This window comes from Lissotriton vulgaris, chromosome 12 (assembly GCF_964263255.1).
Source record: "Lissotriton vulgaris chromosome 12, aLisVul1.2, whole genome shotgun sequence".
Lineage (NCBI taxonomy): Eukaryota > Metazoa > Chordata > Amphibia > Caudata > Salamandridae > Lissotriton > Lissotriton vulgaris.
Window position 1 is genome coordinate 592,529,315 of NC_141700.1, and position 20,837 is coordinate 592,550,151.

Sequence of the window (20,837 nt, forward strand, 5' to 3'; positions counted from 1 at the left end):
CGCCTCCTTTGTCACGAGAGTGCCTCTGCGAGTGTGGGACGCTACTGGCGTTCTGCGCGGTCTTACCACGTTTCCGTCTCCACTCACCCCGCTGGTGGACAACCCGGACTTCACCCCGGGGATGGAAAAGGGGGCTTTTACGGAATGGCGTCAGGCGGGATGTAGGGCCTTATGTCACCTATATGGCCCGGAGGGGGTTCACCCCTTTCTCCAACTCCGTCAAGAGTTTTCGCTTCCGGAGACGGAGCGACTTCATTATATGCAGGCTCGCCACTGGGCTCTTCAGCCGCAGGTGAGAGGAGCGGCCGACCGGCCTTTTCTCCCCTATGAACATTGGCTCATGACGCGGACTTCGGACTCCAAACTGATCTCTGATTTGTATAAACTACTGCAGCCACCAGCGACACACCTTTATCACCCCGGGAGGGAGCGATGGGAACGGGAGTTGGGGAGGACACTAAGCCATAAAGAATGGGAACACATATCATACAGAGCGAGGCATTCAGCTTATCACATGGGGCTCACAGATACACTAACGAAAGTTTCTACCTACTGGTATTACACGCCTGAGCGAGTGCGAGAGTTTGATCGCAGTAAGGATGATACATGCTGGAGAGGATGTGGGCTCCGAGGTACTCTCACTCACATACTTTGGGACTGCCCGCTTCTGGAGCCTTACTGGAGGGAAGTGCTGGATGAAATTGATTCTAGCTTCGAAATTGAACTGCCCCGCTTCCCTGCCTACACTCTGTTGGGGCTTCCGAACGATCTAATGTACCCCCTTCGATCTCGCAGGGGCAGACAGATAGCGATAGCCCTGGGTTCTGCTGTCCAGAACATTTTAATACACTGGCACACGGCCACGATCCCGTCTATCACTGGCTGGCTTCACAGATTGTGGCACGTGTTGGGTATGGAGAAAATGTCTCTTACAGTGGCGGGGGATGTGGATCAGTTTAGAGAACTCTGGCAGCCCTTTCACTCCCTGTTGCTTACTGAATTTCGGGAGCTCTCCTGTCCCAAGTATCTCCGCCTTCTCAGGCTCCCGATTCCGGAGGGCTCCGTTTCATGATCTCCCTATGGACTGGTCATCTTTGATACTGAGGCTCTGAGGTGGGTCGCGATTCAGGAACTGTGCACTGGACGAGGGGTGGGGAGAGGGGTGGGCGAAGGGTGGTTGGGAGTTGGGGGGCAGTTTGGGGAGGGGGTTTTGTTGAAAATGTCATGGCACATTGAGGCGACATTTGTCTTCGGCTATTGAGTGATCAGACTTCACAGGGTGTTACTTGTTGCTGCCGCTTTTGAACTCTGGCACTGCGCCCTGCTAGGTCTTTTGTATCATTTGTCTGTCTTTATGTGTCGTGCTGAATAAAATACTTTAAACTTAAATATGGCTCCCCTATTTCAGCGTGGCAAGCGTATTTAGAGACACTATCTGGACTGCTAGAAGGAATTTCATAAAAGTGTTTTCCACCACCTGCATTGATTTCGCGTGTGCATATCCCCATATTCCCGTGCCATTTGTGGCAATTGCCACACAGGTCGCTCTGTACACAGTTAAAAGCTCCCCAATTGGTTTTTTGCCCATCCTTTTACTAAAAGTTTTCAAGGCCATTATCAATTTGCAAAACAATAATCTCCTAGTCTTCATTGCACTGTTCCAGAAACCAGATTGTTCAAATAATACACCAAGTATATGGGAAGGTTGGGGTGTAATCGAGTGGTCTTGAATCAATGTATATTACTTTTTTCTTTCTGTTTGGCCCAGGGCCATAAGTCATACAGAAAGTTTTAGTACAATTGATTCTCAGGTCCAGATTAATCATAAATTCTGAAAAAGTGTTAACCATCTTTTGCATGGCCAGGGGCATCCTCGCCATCAGAACCACGTCATCAGCGTATAAGAGCGCTGGGACATATCTTTTGTCAACCAGCGGCATGTCCCTGCATTCCTGTAACAATATTCTTTCTACATCATTAATATAAATTGTAAAAAGGAATGGAGCAAGGATGCAGCCTTGTCGCACTCCTCTTGCAATGGTGAACGGATCAATACACTCTCCATTTTTCCCGTACCTGACTCGAGCTGAGGCCCCCGAATAAAGTTTCCTGAGAAAACTAATTATATTTTTCCTCTATCACTAGTTTCTCAAGGATCAGCCATAATTTAGTGTGGGTGACGCAATCTAAAGCTGACGTTAAGTTAATGAAAGTTAAAAACATGCGACCACTCTTGGCTTTGGTGTATTTTTCTAAATGAACGTGCAATTTAAGGCATTGATCAATAGTGCTGAGGCCTTTTCTAAAACCATACTGTAGATCACTCATTATTGAGTGTTCGTCAGCCCATATTTGTAATCTGTTTAAAATCACATGGCCGAAAATCTTAATGGTTGAGTGTAACAATGATATAGGGCCATAGCATTGGCAACTTGATCTATCTCCCTTTTTAAATATTGGTACAATTATCGACACACATCATTGGAGTAGCAAGCCATTAGAACAGGATGCATTCAAAAGTTGGGTAAGAAGCAGGCCCCACAGATCCATATTATTCCTATATAGGTCAACCGAGACCCCATCGGGGCCTGGGGCTTTTCCTCCTGCGCTTTCTTTTATACTTGCGTTTACTTCCTTCAAGGAAATACCCAAATCCAATTTAATACTAGTATGTACAGTGTCCTCCATCGTAATATTCCGGGTTGGGAATTGATCCCATTGACTCACAGCACTGTACAATTCTACATAATGCTTAACCCACTCAGTCTCGGAAATGGCTATTTCTACCCTGGCCTTTGTTTTATCTGTTAAAAAAGGGGCATTTACTGCTTTCCAAAAAGCTGCTGTATCTCTACTCAAGGAAGCCTCACACAATGCATCCCAAGCTTCCTTTTTAAGGATATCCTTTCTCTTTTTCAGGATCTTCTTATAATCCTTCCTTAGCTCCTTAATTAAGTTGCGATCATTGTCAGGGGCATTTAGGGCATGTTTGCGTTTAATATAAGCCTTGGTACAAGCTGAATCAAACCAGCTCAAAGTATTCTCCTTATGATTTTTCGTCTCCACCCAAAGGCTATTTTTGATGTGTGTGGCAATAATCATAACATTTTCGTCCAGACAAGCATCAATACTAAAATTGCATGTCTTTATTAAATGAAAAAGAAAATCCTCAGGGACCACTTTGGTCCACTTTAAGGAGTAACCTATTCAGGGCAATGTTTCCTACATATTGTCTGGGGGTACAATTTTTAGCATGATCATTGCATAAGTTTGAGATCTCCAGAATTAGGGGAAAGTGGTCACTTAATGGGTTATCCAAGGTTTTGAACATTTGAACCTCTCCTCCATATCTGGCCGATATCAATACAAAATGTATTGTTGAGTATGCACCTCTGCCATTGAACGTGGGGAAACAAGGGACATCACTGCGGCAGATTCTGTTCGCAAAGCCCATATCACAGGTAAAAATAATTTCGTTTAAGTAGTCCCCACATGTGGTATGTTCGAAATGGCTTAAACTGATCTCATTTTCCAGCGTTATATCACATGTACCTTTTTCCCCTAGTTTACAAAAGGAGCAATTAGGGTCCCCACCCGAGATGACACAGACTGCTTTAGCTCTCCCGCCCAACAAGCATTTGATATCCTTACCCAGGGTTTTCAACGTTTCTTCCACGGCCTCCACCAGAACGTTATTGTAAATATTAACAATAATCATGCAAAAGACTTTATCAATATTGTATTACTCAAAATGCAGACCAGCCTTTCTGGAACACAAGGCCAGAACAAGAAGGCTGTCCGTCACTTTAGCTAATCTAATGGTTTTTCAACCCAATCAGGCTTTCACACAAGCTACATGGTGTAGGCCAATCTGATAAATTGCATAGTGACCAATCAAATTACCAACCAGCTTGCATACTCTGTTCTCTGCCTGAATCAGAAGGTACTGGGGCATCCTGTAAAGTCCACGAAAATATTCTTAGAGGCAGAAATATGGGACTACTGTGTAAAATTAAAGATTCTGCTTTGTGATGGTTTATACAATATCCTGAATGTATCTCATTTTCATCATTTGCTTTACTTCCTCTCCTAACTTAAGACCTGAGAATTGTGAATATTTTGACCTATTGAGCTATGAGATACCATCTTCAAATCATAATTTGCACCAGATGTTTTTTTAAAGTTGGTATTTCTGTTTTTCAGAGAAACTGCAGTGCATCTAATAATAAGACTTCTGCACCAGTCTGTAATCCAAAGAGCATAACTGACAATCCTAACCTGAGTTTCTACCAGCTGATCCTCGGAATGACAATAGTGGAAATGATTGTTTTCAGTGTCATTAAAGCATATGCTTTCACCAAGGCAACATTAAAAGCCTCTTCAAATCTGCATGGGAGAGTATTCTACAAGGTACAGTAAACACATGGGCATTCATGTTTACGAAATGGAGTGTGAAGGCATGTTTATGTGTTGTTTTTAAATGTGTAGTGGGGTGTTATAGGAACATTGTAAATGTGTATCCATGTGCAAATTTAAATGCTTTGTTCAGAAGCTATCCTTTGGTATTCACCTTTTGACCTCAGTCCAATATTTCATTCCAATATTGTTCTTTACCTACAAAAGCAGTTCTATAACTTGGCTGCTTTCGATTAAATCACATGTGATTCAAAGATGCCAACTTTATTTTGTTTATTAGCTAATATTCTTTCCTTACTGCTTGTATTCATTATTAAAACTCCAAAGTTAAGTTTGCCAGGTCACATTGGCTACCACATGAGGATGAATTCTCACCATAGAGATGGTAGTTTCAAATAACCATAATAAAACACCAAATGTTCTCTGTTAAGATATTTCTTTTGTATCTACTACTTTACTTGTCTCCTTCTGTGAAAGTGGCTAAAATTATCCCAACCAAATATGGAAAGAGCCTTTCTGAGCAGGAACAAAAGCAAAGACTGTGTAATCAGGAGAATTATGGTGTCAGAGGCTCTTTCAGAGTGCTACTGTGCGAACAGGAGTTACAGTGCTCAGCTGTGGGGCTTGAGGACTTTTACTCCTGACAGCAGTGGGCAAACCTACTATGAGCACTGAGCAACTGGGTCAAGAACCCCTTTAGCACATGATTCTTAGTGGTACCGTGGGTCGAGCAGTCCAAGGCTTCTCAGGATGATGGGGGAGGTAGGTGTGACGTGTACACATACTCACTACTCAAAAATACATTCAGTAAGAATAAGAAATGATTGTCCAGCTATGCCTAAGGAAAAGGATAGATTATAGAGTTTGATGGATTCCATGTATAATAAATTAATTGATGTTCTGGATGCTAAATTGGAACCAGTTGTGCCCGCTTAGGTGCTATAGAATTAGCTTTAACAAACCATCTTAATCCAGCCCCCAGCATGGGTTTACAAGGGCTAACCCTACACCCAATAACATCTCCTAATGCCATGAACTCACAATCAGCTTGTAACCACCTAAAGGTGAGTGCTACAGGGGCATCAAACAAACAGGCAAATAATCTGAAGAATATACCCCTCAATCGACAGGCCTCTAATGAGGGGGTTGCACATGACTCCGCACATGGTACCTTCAACAGGACAGGGGAGTAGTAGGGTGGGGGAAACAGTTACATACTGCCCAGAAGGGTCTGCTTGAAGTGACCCAAACATTCAAGCCTGTTAGTCGGTCTGCAAATATATGCATTTAACAAACACTATCAGACCTAATGTCCCCTCCTTCAAGGTTGATTCTACTGATAGATTTAGTCAACTAAAGAATAAGGTATGGACTGATTAGATTTTATCTCAACATTTTGGCGTTCATGTTGGAGGCAGGATCTATATGGTTCAACGAGTAAATTGGATAGGAAACAAAGCTAAATCCCTGAACAGAGATTGTGTTAAAATAAACTTTGACAGGCCATCAGTGGGAGGGAGAATGCTTGCCTCAATCTTCCAACCCCATTGGGGAACTACCAGTTGGTTTCTTTTATAGAACCCCACCTATAGTTCAGACCTCTCAACTAAATCAGTGGCAGTTACCAAGGCACACAGCTGCAGCCGGATGTGGTTTCCAAATAGCTCCAAGGGACTTGGACCTTTTTAATAGGTATGCCCCACTGACTTTTCACAATGACTGTGACTGGCTGGAAGGCCATGCTGAATTGGTTTTGAAAAGGGTAGGGATGAGACAGGCCTAAAAGCACAGCCCCTGTTTCCCCTGAACCTAATGGGAAAGAACATATACACCGGACAGGACAGATGACCTGTTTTGATCATACTAGGGGCAGTCTAAACTTGATAACCAGAATACAGTGGGTTTGGCAACAATTAGTTGGATTCTGACGGAGCCAATCAATGTGGATGGGCAGGGTCCCCCATGTGGGTGCCACAGTAGAAATAAGTACTTAGAATTTTGCAGGTGTTAAAAAAACCTAGGAAACAGGGACTGGGTAGACTTAATTAAATCATCCTGTTTGATTTGTTTAGAGAAGACCTGGCATACTGGGGAGTTTTATTAAGATGGGTGTAAGACCTATATTATCCCAGCCACCCCCTCCAGTCATGGACAAGCCAAGGGGAGCCTAGCTTTATTATTCTCCACCACCTCCCCACTAACAATGAAAGAGGGTCTCCTCAATTCAGCATTCTTCCGGATATTTCACCTTTGGACCGTCGAGAAAGGCAAATTATATTCTGAAAGATTTTTATAGTAATGTTTTTGACAGTACAAGGAATAGGGTCATTGACAATCAAGGGAGAGAACTAGAAGCCTTTGAGACTACTGCTTTAAATAGCTTCATTTATATATGGGTTGGGGATTTTAATATAGAAATTTGCAATAAACCCTATAGAAAGATATGTGGATATGCTAATATCCCTTCGGGTAACCACATAAGTTTCCCACACAATCCATATAGTGAGGCACTTAATGAACTGATCAAAAGATCTAATTTTGAGTTTAAGGTACATGAATAGGGAGGGAAATAGCTATCCTCTTTACATGGGCACTGTTCTGGTTCTATTATAGACCATCTCTTGGTCTCTGTTGATGGACTTAACTGGGTGAACTCTTTTCAAAATTGTTCCAAGGCTTTTCAGTGATCATCACTCTTTAATGATGTCACTTAATATTAAAACACAGTGTATCAAGGGACCACAAATGGCAGGCATATAGAAATCCATGGTACAAAGGTTATTAGTCTCAGGTGGACAAATGTCAACATAGGTGCCCTATTATAATTATTTTCAATGGCTACCCCGATGAAAGTCTGTTGTAATAAAAAATCTTTGCCCTGCCAATTTATAGATGCCTTTACCAACTTTTTAACAGCATTTGCAAGCAAATTAAGAACCACTAGAAAGAGACTTGAAAATTAAACCACTAGGTTGTTTAACAAGGAATGCTCAAGTGCAAACTGGAATCAGAAGAAAGCCCTCCATACCCACCCCAGAAACATTGATGAAATTTTAATGTTGAGACTTGTCTACAAGCAAGTGTTAAAGAAAAGAAAGGTGGAGTTTCAGGAAGAAGCATGAGCAAAACTGCAACAAGCAGCTGAACAAGGGATGTTACCCTTTTCTGGAATTCTATAAATCCAACCTTTTTAAAGGATTCATCAGCCCCACTTGGGTAGGGTCATTAGTCCCTCAGGTCAACTGGCTGAACCATTATGTGTGAATTTCAAACTAGAAACCCAAGACCTGGAGATTACCACCAGAGCAATATGCTTTGTAGGACCATCACAAGGGTTGGACTGGGATCCAACAGTGGCCCTGTAAAAGAGCTTGGCCAGCCCCGGGGTGGGGGGGAGGGGGGGTGCTAGTGCCACTTTTGTTACAGGGGTCGGTATTACAAAACCAGCCTGTATTACCAAAAACGGCCCACCAGGGGTCTAAAACCAGCTCCCAACGACCCTGATCATCACACCTAAAATCCTTTAGTCTAGATAAGGTTACTACCTCCCTGGAAATATTTGCTGCTGAGAAGGCACAAAACCCTGATGGGGTCCCAATTCACACATTCAAATCATGTGTTCATTTATGGGCCCCTATATTGATGCAAGTGTGCAACACCGCAGCTGAAGGCTATCTGCCCACAGAGAGTATCATTACCCTCCTGACTTTTTAAAAAGATGACAGGGGGAATGCAAGGTGTTATCGCCTAATATCAATCCTTGATTCCTCTGCAAAACTAATGGGCAGAATCTTAATAGAAAGGTTGGAATCCTGCTCGACAGATAATCAGAACCTAACAGATGCACAATATGGTTTTAGAAGGCTTGTGGGCACCATAGAACAATGTATTAAACCTCATCTTCTCATCCGCAAATACACCCTGGCCAAAGAGGCCACGCTCATCTATGTTTTACTGATTTGAGCAGTTCTTTTGACTTGGTTAATCATGCCAAACGGTGGCAGTCACTGGTTAAGATGGGGGCCCCTACTGAGATTGTGAATTTTTTTATTGCAACTACATGCAGTTAGCATCAAGGGTACGTTATTTTCAAAGGTGAGAAGTTATATCACAGTTTAAAACAACCTGAGGAATTTGGCTAGGCTGCTTTCTTGCTCCCATTTTATTCTTGTTATATATTAATGGGGTAGATGAGTTTATGCAAATTATAAATGCAGATGCTCTTAAAGTTGATCAACGTCTACCACTGGTACTCCTGTACGCCTTTCTGATATTTAGAACTGTTAATGGTCTCTAGCACTTGATAGACGGTTTGACCACATACATGGAAGACAAGGATATGAAAATGTATCTAAAGAAAACCTCTACCATGATGTGTGGGAAAGAAAGAACCAAGAAGAAAACTCATCATATTAAGGAAGTAGCACTTGCTGCAACAGAAAGTTTTACAGATGTTGGTGTGAATTTCCCTAGTAATGGTCAATGGGGACTCATGTAGAAGCAACAAAACTGAAATGTATTAGATCTTCAGAAGCCCCTTTTTATGTGTGCATAAAAAATTGATAAAAAGCCCATTAGAGAGCTGTTGACTATATACAGAAGTAAATATACTCCTATTGTCAATTATGGGGCTCCATTGTGGGGACTGACACATTGTAAATTATGTCAGACACAGAAACATTATTTACTATGCAGACAATTAGCAGTGCCCTGTTCTACCTCCTCTTATTTTGCTCATAAGAAATTAGGAGTCCCCTATTTAGAGGATGGCTTGCAGACAAACCCCATCACACTCTGGTGCAACATATGTAGTAAAGATAGCAATACATTCACCAAAGTGATAATAATAGACTGTCTTATTCTGGAATATAGAGTAAGAATACCTTGGCTGGCTTATATAAACAGATTGTTTAAGGAGGTGGATGGGAAATAGAGCATTGAAGAGCCAGAGGAAGTATTACAATTTAGCACAAAATATTTCAAATCTGTTCTGACAGGGAAAAGTATGGCGGATAGAGAAAAGAGTAAGTGTATCAATCCAATTGTGTCAATGTGCCTCTCAGGCCCCATACAATCAAATGCCCAGACCTACCTCATCTTAGTACCAAATATTCAGCACAGATTTTATTTACCAAGTCTGCGAACCAGTCCAATCAGACTAGATTGCATTTTACACTTTTTTGCAAACTTTATAGGGATATGAGGAAACAAATATTGCGTCCATTATTTTTAAAAGAAAAAATTATTTATTATAAAGACACCATTAATTTTATCCAAAATCCTAATACTCTGAACCCGTGATATTGATTTTCTGGTTCTGTTTCTTATGCCATTAAAAGAAGTGTACAGCTGCAATACCTGGATAAGATATGAAAATGAATAGTCCATCAATTACCCCTCATCTGATGTATGATAGTTCTTATTAACTTGATGAACATTGAGTTGACTCCTCGGCTGGTAGCTGGTGTCAAGCACCTGCAACTTTAACTGTCCACATTTCAAATCATTTTATTGATTTTAATAGAATTGTTATGAAGATATTTTGTAAAATGTTATCGCTGCAATTCTTTTATGGCTATTTTATCTGAATAAAGATTTATTTGATTTGATTGTCCAGCTATATACTATGCTATATATTTACAAAAAAAATATATTTATATACTGACATAACATGAAATATGGCACACAGCAAATAATACACACACTCTTTGTAAGGCTGGCATTCTAGTGTAATCTGGATAAACCCCTGAGTCCAATTTCCTAGGAAATGGGACTCAGGGGTTTATCCAGATGACACTAGAATGCCAGCCTTACAAAGAGTGTGTGTATTATTTGCTGTGTGCCATATTTCATGTTATGTTAGTATATGAATTCTAACGATTATAGTTATACCCTATTCATGTGAAGAAAAAGTCAGGTTATGCCCAACTAGCAAGTACAAATCTTAGAAGTTCTATAATTTCTTCTTAAAGGTCAAAGGTAAACTTACACTTTTGTTTAAGTTTAGTACATTTCAGCATTCACAGAGTTAAACTTAGAACAAATGTTTAACTTGACTACTTTTCGGTATTCACAAAGGTAAACGTAGACCAAAAGTCTAACTTTACTATTTTTCTGTATTCAGAAAAGTAAACATAGACAAAAAGTCTTACTAATAGTAACTTACCTTTGTGAATATCGAAAAGTACTCAAGTTAGACTTTTGGCCTGCATTTACCTTTTTACATACCAAAAAGTTGTAGAGTTCAACTTTTCGTCTGAGATGACCTTTGAGGATACCGAAAGTAGAAAAACTTAAACAAAGTGTCAGTTTACTTTTGTGAATCGGGCCCGAAGTGTTTCAGTAGAGTAGTGCTTTTAGTAAGATTAAGTTCCCCCAAGAGGCTTGGTGACCCAGCAATCAGTATTACCTGCTATCTCTGGAGCTGTAGTTTTTCAGTCTAAGGCGTGAGTCTGTGGCTCTGTGGTGAGCATAAATTTGGATGCTGCAGGTGTAGTGATTTCCCTTTTGGGCAGACTTTGGTTCTTTCTTAGTTAAGTGTACTAGATTTTTTGAGCTGTCTCTGCTCTGCACAGGCACACATAACACATTCGTTTTCATGACATTTTTTAGGGATACACTATGCATGTTCTTTGTTATTAAGTGATTCTTCTCTAGAGTCTGTGTGCATATTTTTTACAAGGTTGTTTGGCATACATAACAACATCATGTACTGTTTTCTTTGTTCAAGTCAGCAACATCTCCTAACCTTTTACATATAACATAGAAACACAGCTGGAGCTTTCCAACATAATACTTTTAGCATATAATTATAAACGGTGTCTTGTCCACTTGTCCAGAAGAAAGACCTGTCCTGGAAGGAACACCCGCACAGCCTGACATGCAGCCTGTCATCAACTGAGTTTACACTCATGATGCTGACCACCTAACTACATACATCAATAATAGGGTCTGTTGCCAATCCCAGGGATCACTTATATGTTCCTGAGTCCTCACTGTAAGAGTAGTACTAGACAGATAAATGATTTGCCATGGTGGTGATCTTTATTTTATTAAGCCTAATAGAAAAGCTAAATACTTGTTTAGTTTCATCCACCTAATGATTGCAGCACATTTGCTTCATAATAGACTATGATAGTTCCAATAAATGTATTGTATACTTTCATCTTGTCTTTCTTTTGTTTATCGCAGGCATGCATGAGTAAAAGAGAAAAGGTGATTATCTGTTTCCATGGCTTCATTGGGGACTAGATGGTCATGTTCTAGGTTGCCAAAATCACCTCCTACTCTAGGAAGTTTAGGAGTTCAAGTGAGGCTCTGTGAGCTAACCAGGATTTGAGTTGACAGATACTGAGGTTGTAGAGAGACTCAGTCCCTACATTCTGACGTTCTGTCACCCCAAGGCACAGTTTTGCTATACCACCAGAATCCCTTTGACATGGCGTTACCAACAATTGGTCAGGTACTTACATAACACGTCTCCTGAGCAGTACTTTTTTTGTGCCCATAGTACCCTTACACCTCCTCCAGAGATGTCCATGGTGTTTCAGATTAATCCTCAACAGTATTTTAAGAAGCACCTAATTCAAGCTTGAACCTTTAAAAGGTTTACCCATATTAGGGCTTGCAATCTGTTTCTTTACTGTTTTATTAATAGTGGTGCCAGAGCCTTAACCCATAGCTGACAATTGTAGACCTTCTGTCCCTGCACATTTAAATTTACTTGGCGATGACATAATCTTCGTGGTTGAAACCTGTGCTGCCTATCATTTAGAAGTGATTTATTCTTGGGTCAATTTTCTATCTGTTGGTGCTAATACAAGAACGTTTCATGAATACACTAGCACCACTAGGGGCAGACTCATAACCCTGTGTCCAGCACTCCATAAAAACTCTGGACCTGGCGATCTACCAGGACTGAAGGTGGCAGTCCTCAACAAACACTCTTTACAGAAGCAGCGCCTTGAAGTCTTCTCACTCATTCAAGATGGAGACATAGACATTGTGGCGCTTACAGAAACCTGGCTAGGTGACACTTCAGTGCCAGATATCATTTCAGCCCTCCCGGGGGACTTTGATACCATTTGGCATAATAGACAACAAAAGATCATAGGAGGGTATTGAAAATGCAGACATACTAGGGGTTAAAATCTCATTTAAATCCTCCTGCCTCTTACTCTTGGTAGCATACTGTCCCCCGCTGTCAACACCTAGATTCAATGACCTTTTCTTGGAGATTATTACTGATCTCTCCACACAGTCACAACGACTCCTAGTGGTTGGCGACTTAAATTATCACTGGGATAAAGTACAGAGAGAGACGTTTGTTAGCCAATTTGAGAAAGACATGAGCTTGATGGGGCACCATCAATTGGTTGACGGCCCCACCCACACCAAGGGTCATATCCTGGACCACACCTGGACCTTGCAACCACAGGGCAGTTTAACTGATATTATCCTCTGTGCTTGGTCTGACCACTCGCTAGTTAGCTGCTGGGTCCTGACAGAACGCCAATCGTCTCAACTACCCCCAGAGTGGAGAAAGGTGCGAAGCTAGAACAAAATCGAGGCAGACAACCTAGTGGGTACCCTACTTAGGCTCCCCCTCAAAACTAACGAAAGGGAATCTCGACCAGGAGAGTGAAGCCCTCACCTACACTCTGCGTGGAGCCATAGATCAGGTGGCACCGGAGCGGAGGGACAGAATTAAAGATAAGGGCGAGGGGGCCCCTGGTTTCATGAGACATTGAAGGAAAGGAAGCAAAGTCTCCACCAAGCTGAGAGGCAGTGGCATAAAGCATATGACCAAGCCAAACTTGCAACCTACAAAGCCTTGCTTACCTTGTATAAAAAATCCATCACAACCAGGAAAGCCTAATACTACAAGGCAAGAATCACAGACGCTGCAAACAAACAGAAAGAAACTTTTAGAAAATTGAAAGAACTCAGCCAAAAGTCTGAGCTAGAATCTGCAGCCGCGCCTATAGATTGCAATGTCTTTCAGACCTTCTTTCTCAATAAGGTCAGGGGCATCCTTAAAATTGGTAATACCCCTATCAATCAGGTCTCTCTGGTCCAGAACCAGGCTCCTCCCCTCCCCAGGAGGCAACTTACAGCCTTCCCAATTTAGAATCAGATACCCTGACATTACTGATGAGTCGTATGAAATCGGGCTCTCCAGCAGATCCCTTCCCAGAGGATCTTCCGAATGGCTCTTCCTGGGTTAGAAAGGCAGACCCTCGCCTTATTGAACAACTCCCTGGAGACTGGCTATATATCCTCTAACCTGAAGGAGGCTAGAGTCACCCCCTGTTGAAGAAACCAGGGGCAGATGCTGCAAATCTCAAGACCTACAGGCCCATCTCCCAGCTCTCCTTCCTGGCGATAGTTGTGGAGCAACATGTTCTTAAGACACTTTTGTCCTTCTTGGAGGAACATCAGCTACTCCAAGCTCAACAGGCGGGTTTCAGAGCCCATCACAGAAATGAGCTGGTGATGCTGGTTGTACTTGACGAGCTCTGAATAATGGCTGACAAGAAAAAACTGAGCGCCCTGATTTTATCTATCAGCTGCGTTTAATACGGTCAGCCATACACAGCTTTTGGCCCGAATCACTGACTTGGGCATCTGCGGGATTCACACTGGTGACTGGAATCCTTCTGTCAGGGCGGTCCCAGAGGATCCCGTTGGATGAACAGGTATCGGACAGGGGCACCTTCACCTGCGGCATCCCCCAGGGTTCCGCACTGTCCTTGCTCCTCTTCAACATGTATCTTCAGCCACTGGTGGCGGCTCTAGCTCGCATGGACTGCCGAGTTTTCAACTACATGGAAGAAACTCAACTCATCCTCCTGATTGACAACTCCTCTCATGCCCATGATCTGGCGCAAAACATACTCAGATTCACAGTGAAGTGGATGACAGCAAATTCACTGAAAATTAGCCCTGACAAATCAGAGGTCCTTGTCATCCCCAAGAAAAACAATACCTGGAATGACCTCTTTTGGCCCTAAGAGCTTGGTGCCACCCCCACACAAGTACCTGTAATAAAAAGCCTGGGCATAAAGATCGACTCCGATCTCTCCATGGCCAACCAATTCATCACAGTGGTCGGAACTTGTACAGGTCTAATGAGGCAGTTGCGGAAATGTGTCCCCTTCCTTTCAACCGCCTCTTTACAGATGATTGTGTCAGCCACAATTCTATCTAGACTAGACTACTGTAATGCCTTATACATCGGGCTCCCCCAGAAACCTCTAAATAAATTACAGGTGGTTATGAACGACACAGTCAGGCTGATCTTTAGGCTTCCTAGATGGACTCACACTACCCCCTTGCTGTGCAAGCTGCAATGCCACCCATTAAGCAGAGAGCAAAGTTTAAGGGTCTCTGCATTGACCACAAAGTAATCTATAGCCAATCCCCATTCTATATTAAAGAGGGCATTGGGAACTATGTTTCGGGTCATCCACTGTGATCATCTGAGGCCTGCCGCTTGGCCTTTAAACATGGTGCAATACAGCATCCAAAGGGGCAGAGCATTCTCTGTCCGACTCCCACAATTATGGAACCAGCTGCCTCATCACCTCCGCAAGGAATCCATACTCCTTCCCTTCAGGAAACGGCTCAAAACTTGCCTGTGTAGGGAGGCTCTGGACACAGTCTAATCACTTTCCTTGCACTGTTATGTAACCGCTAGTGGTTCTTGGCCACTCTCTCTAAAGCGCTAAGAGACCTGCCGGTGATTATGCGCTATATGAAAACCAATTAACATAACATAGCATAACACCACAACATTATAGCGCATTTCACCTCTTCGAAAGTCCACTTTCTCATTGGGAACATCAAAATGTATTCCAAGGCGCCCTAATACACCTACTTGTACACATAGGTGCCCTTAGTAATGACAGGTCCGCCTTAATATCTTTAATCCTTTCCCTATCAAACTTATCTACCACTTGTTTTTATTTATTATACGAGTGTGTCTCTGTGTTTGTGTAGTTTACATTTTTTTGCAATTTTTGTAGTGTTTTTGAGACTTTTTGTATTTAGTTTTTCTTTCCCCTGACTTCCTTATTTCTTCTTTCCTTTCCTTCCTTTTTCTTCTATTCACATTTTTTTTACCCCCAACCAGCCCCATGGTAGAGGGTCATCTACCTTACAGGCAGAGCAGCTGCACAGGTGTGCAGCCCCTGAGTCCTTCATTCTTGCCCGCCAGGTAATTGGGTTGGAAGATCCCTAGGGGAGATATTTGGCTCTACACCTACATAAACTCTAGGTACACTTAAAGTAGGGCTTGCATAGCATTGCCTAATTACTGCCTTGTTTGTAATCCTGCATATATACACTGTTTTAGCACCATGATAGAGCTGTACCCACTATTTACGCTTTTGGTGCTTGTAATCACTTTCATCTGCTTCTGTCTACTGATTAGCACAGCACATGTATTCTATACCAGAATAAAGTTGGTTCAATAAATATATTGAAAATGTCCCACTGTGAAATCTGTTTATTTCTCTGAGTACAAATTAGCATGAGGGACTCAGCGAAAGGTTCAGATCTGTTTCCATGATCCCTGAAGGTTCAGGGTTGTCATGTTCAGTGGCTGCCAGAAACAATTCGCTCTCTGGTAAGGTTAAGGGGCTTATGGTGGCACTGTGAGCTAGCTGGTCTCTAGGCCAAAATATCATGCAGTGGTGCCCGGAATCAGTCTAGCAACTCGCCCAAAGTTTATGTTGTCCAACAAACATGCAGGTCCTTCAGATTAGTGGGAACTACAAGACAATGCCTTACTCATTGATGAGAGGTAATTTATTTTTCCACTCATAGTGTCTGTTTAGTTACTTACAAAGCCTTTAGAAGAAAAACCAAAATCAAATCAATATTTTTTTTTATCCTATATTATTCGTATTCTGCCTTAATATGCTTCTGCCACGCAGTCAGTACTTTTTATTCCAGGCATGTGTGGGAAAAACATAACATTGTGTATACAAGCCCGAAGGCACTACCCACTCGACCACCACTAAGTCAAATATGGCTAATGAAAGCTCTATTGGGCCATCCCTAGACCCTTAGACTTCACAAACATAATACACTAGAACATCAATTCATGTTGATTTATTTGTATGTCTTTTTAGATAAAAACTTTTTCAATTTTTCAACTGCCTTTTTTTATAAATATCGCTTTTCGGACTCTCTTCTTTTTTTATTTGTACAAAATTTAACTTGAATAACGTACATTTTTTAAATATATTTTCCTTGTTAAATGTGAAAATTGAAACATGTGATACAATAAATACATAACAAATTTCAAAAATTAAACTTTTCCCCAATTCAATTACCATATATACTCACCTCTCATACATTCATTGCACACCAGACATACGATCACACCCTACACAACTCAAACAGAAAATTCCAGCTACAAAATGGCTTGCAATTGATACAACTCATGGAGAGATTCCTTCTTTAATTTCCATGGTTGCGCCACCGGCTGAAAATGGATATTGGCCAAACATAAAATTGGCCTTGTGACTCTCCTAATCATACTCATATCAAATTGCAATGGCCTTAAGGGACCAACAATGTACTGCTACAGTGTCACTCACTAATTTCAGACAATTGTTTGCACAGAGCATTATTTACAAATTATCTTTTCTCTTTTTCTTTTTCTTTTTCTAAATATAGCTAATCCTGCTGGTTTACCTGCATCACCTAACACCAACAGGCAGGAAATTGAAGCTGGTCTGCAGAAGTAGAGGCAGGAATATATCCAGCAGGTATACCTGCGACTAGTGGTCCTGGAGGAAGAAGAGGCAGAAGCTGCCTCTCAGTCTCAGCTGGGCCCCAGTGCAGCCAGTCTCCCTCAGCTACTAGCCTCCTGGCCATACCATGGCTGAGGCACCTGCACTGCCACTATCTGATAGCAACTGCTGCCACCACCTCCCACTCTGACAACAGCAGGCTATTGCTGCAGTGCATCCTGCAGCAGCTGAACACTATAGAGAGCCGTCTCAACATGATGGAGCAGAGCCTGGCCCAGCTCCTGACCCAAATATAGAATGCCCTCTTCTAGTCTTTTTTTATTTTTTGTTTTGGTGGGTGGCATTTGCTGTGCGTGAGTGGAGAGGGTGGGAAGGGAGTTGGGTCTGTGTCTTTTTATTTGTTGGACATTTAACATTTGGACATTGGTGGTTGGGTCAGTTTGTTTGGGGAGAGGAGTGGGACTGTGTGGGTTGTAAAAAAGTAGGAAAGCCATCACAACTTTACAAGCGAGCTCCCACTGCCACCCAGGTGAGCTCCAACTGTGGGATTAATCACACAGATTACCCATTGCAGGCAACTTAATAGAAATAAAAACATTCAGTTAGTGTGTTATATGATATCAAAGCTTTATAAAGAATTGAGACCAGAATACTGCATGATGGCACAACAAGAACTCCTGATAGTGAGAAACTAGCAAAAATTGCAACTTTAGTAACCTGAGCAATGGGGAGCTACTAGTAGCTTACAAAATGCTCGAGTCACAAAAAATGGACTCAAAGGCTGGAGTGGACAAGCTTAGGTTAGGCATTTATGGTTACGCTGCACAAGACCTGAAAGATAATGCTGATGACTGATGTTCTTCGTTCTGTATCTAAAATATGGATCAACTTATGCACAAGTGGCTAAATGGGGCCAGTGTGGGCTACTGATTAGAAGATCCTGCAGTGAGTTGGTGTTGCTTTCACCACATCCTCCCCCCCCAATGTATGATCAATTGATGGCATAAATTAGGCCACTCCTCAATAGATCACATAGCCCGTGAGAAGAAGGGTAGGGGTTTGATGAATAGATGGGAAAGAGGATTTGAGGAAACCTTTGACAACGACAAACACTACCAAGGACAACATTCATCTGGGCAATGAGCAGCACATCATTCCTCAAATGTCTGTTTGCTCCTGAGACCCAAGTTATCCAATATCTAAATGCTTTGTCTTCTAGGTTGGGAGTAAATCCACCCACCCAGTTCTCTGAAAATGACTGTTAAAAGAAAAATGATACTGTATTGCAAAATTAGGTGCTGCATCCACATTCTCCTTGGGAAGGTCCATCACTCTTGGATGCCTGTCTGGACTGGTCCAGTAGATAAGCAGGTGTGTTGAGCTTAGCTTTCACCTTTCATTCATGCTGGAGACCATAAGGTCTGCGGATTGTAAAACAAAAACTGTATTATAGAGTCAAGGAAAAAGACAGATGGAAGGTAAGCTTCGTAAGGAGTGTATCAAGGAGACTCGTAGCAAAAACAAAAACAGGGGGACTCAGAGTATCAATTTTGCTACTAGTGCAACACACACATGAACACTCACACAGAGCAGCATTTCACAAATAATCAATGCAACTCTCTCCATTACACATAGCTGAGTACTAGGCTTCAAACTCGATTTGAAGTCAATAACTTCTTACTTCTACCTTGTGAGGTAGTCCCATGGCTCTCATCCTGAGTTCTTCCACCCTCCTCCTGACTCTGAGTAACTCCGTCCCAGACCAGTCATGACCTGAGCAAAATAGATATATAGTACATTGCTGTTGAAGAACAAGTCGAGAAACATCATTGCATCATTTTGCATAGTTTTTTGTTTGTTAACTAAAGTGACTGTTCTGGTCTCTGAGGAATCAGAAAAAAAGAGCACCCTGAAAGTGAATATGGCTAAGAGTGAAAGGGCAAATCACCTCCAGGGAAATATTGATCGCCCATCATTCAGGCCCCAAACATTGCAAATCATCTCAAGGATGTTCTCAAATTATAGTTCAACACCCTCCCTCACTATCTGCTACCAAATGAATTATAACTCACAATCTCTCAATAATCTGATCACTCGTTGGTGAAATAGTTACCTGCCTTAATCTAAGCACAGTGGTAGGTACACAATCTCCCCTTTGAGGCAAGCAACAGATTGCAATATGGCTGTCTTGTAAATTAATTCACCTCATGGGGCAGCCCTCCTAGTTAATAAAATAACAGAAGGATCATAGGACTGGACCATAACGTTTAATGCATTTTCTCTGAGTAGGTTTATGAAGACCAATCATCTCCAGGGAAAAAATGATTGCCCATCATTCAGGCCCCAAACATTGTAAATCATCTCAAGCAAGTTCCAGAATGACAGTTTAACACCCTCCCTCACTGTCTGCCACAACATAAATCATCAATCATAATTCATAATCACTCCATACTTAGATCAATTGTTGCAATGAATCCAAGCACAGTGGCAGGTACACTCTCTCCCCTTTGATGCAAGCAACAGACTAGCCTGTGTCAGTCTTGTAAAACAATTGATCTCATGAAGGCAGCCCTCCTAAGTGATAAACAAAAGACAAAACATAGGAGTGGACCATATAGGTTACTTAATTAATAGCTCAAGGGGTAACCCAGAAGTTGGTTAGCTAACCCACTTGATTCTGACCAGTGAGCTTCCTCCTGTGCTATTTCAGGAACAGTCTATTTGTGTGGAATGAAATGTTGATTCATTTAGATCATAGTCAATCTCTCCATGTTCTGAGTCAAGAAATTGGTCCTTCTCACTGTAACAACTCCACCAGTTGCACTGATCACATGCTAAGCAGACACACTGGCTAGAGGACAAGCCAGATGCATTATTACCAGCCTGCTGAGTTGTGGCCATTGGCACATCTTCCCATACGAATACATCAATGGATTTTTATCCACAGAGACCTCGTTTGGATCATCCAAATACATCTGGAACATCCTGTGGATGGTCATTGGTGCTGCCACTTGCTCAATCTCTTTTGACATCATCTCTGCACTGGACTTACATCTTGCTGATTGAATTCAAAACAATGAAGAGGTTGTGTGTGGTCCTTAGGTTGCTGTTGTTGCCAGTATTCTGGTTGATGGTGTTGTTGGCTGTTGTGAAACAAGACTGCCCTCTTTGGAAGTTCAAGGAGACACCCCAGAACTGCAGGGTAGGACTCTAAGTTCAAGTCATTCTTCTTCTAGTTCTCCGGCTTGCTCAACAATCCATCTCTTGCATTTTGAAACATCCCTTTCAGAAAAAGGAATGAAGGTGGGCAGACCTTTTGTACCATGGGTCAAGTAGTCTGGCACAGATGTACTGTTTGTATGAGATGATGTCGTATTGCAGAATTACATTACAAGCCAAGTGAAAGTGTTAAGTTCTCAACCAAGTAATGTTCTTATGTGTTTTCATTTGCACATGCAGGGGCAAACTTTTCAAACACCTTCCTTAACTGGTACTGTATCAGCTGCAAGAACAGCATAGCTTAGCCCGTCGTATTGTCTTTCTTGCTAACTTTCCATGTCAAAACCTCAAAAGGGAGTAGCATTTATGTCAGGCATTTGACTAGGCCCCATTTGTCCGCATCCATGGTCATAGCTTTCCCAACTGCATCCCCTCCTC

At 42.0% G+C, this 20,837-nt stretch overlaps 1 protein-coding gene across 1 annotated transcript in view; it reads left to right on the plus strand.

Moving 5' to 3' along the window:
• Positions 1-20,837, plus strand: part of LOC147677797 (ATP-binding cassette sub-family C member 12-like) — a 1,863,878-nt gene that overhangs the window by 1,145,426 nt on the left and 697,615 nt on the right. Inside the window, exon 21 of the mRNA XM_086945587.1 lies at positions 4,204-4,410. Within this exon, the coding sequence (XP_086801713.1) occupies positions 4,204-4,410 (207 nt within the window). The remainder of the gene's footprint in view (positions 1-4,203; positions 4,411-20,837) is intronic.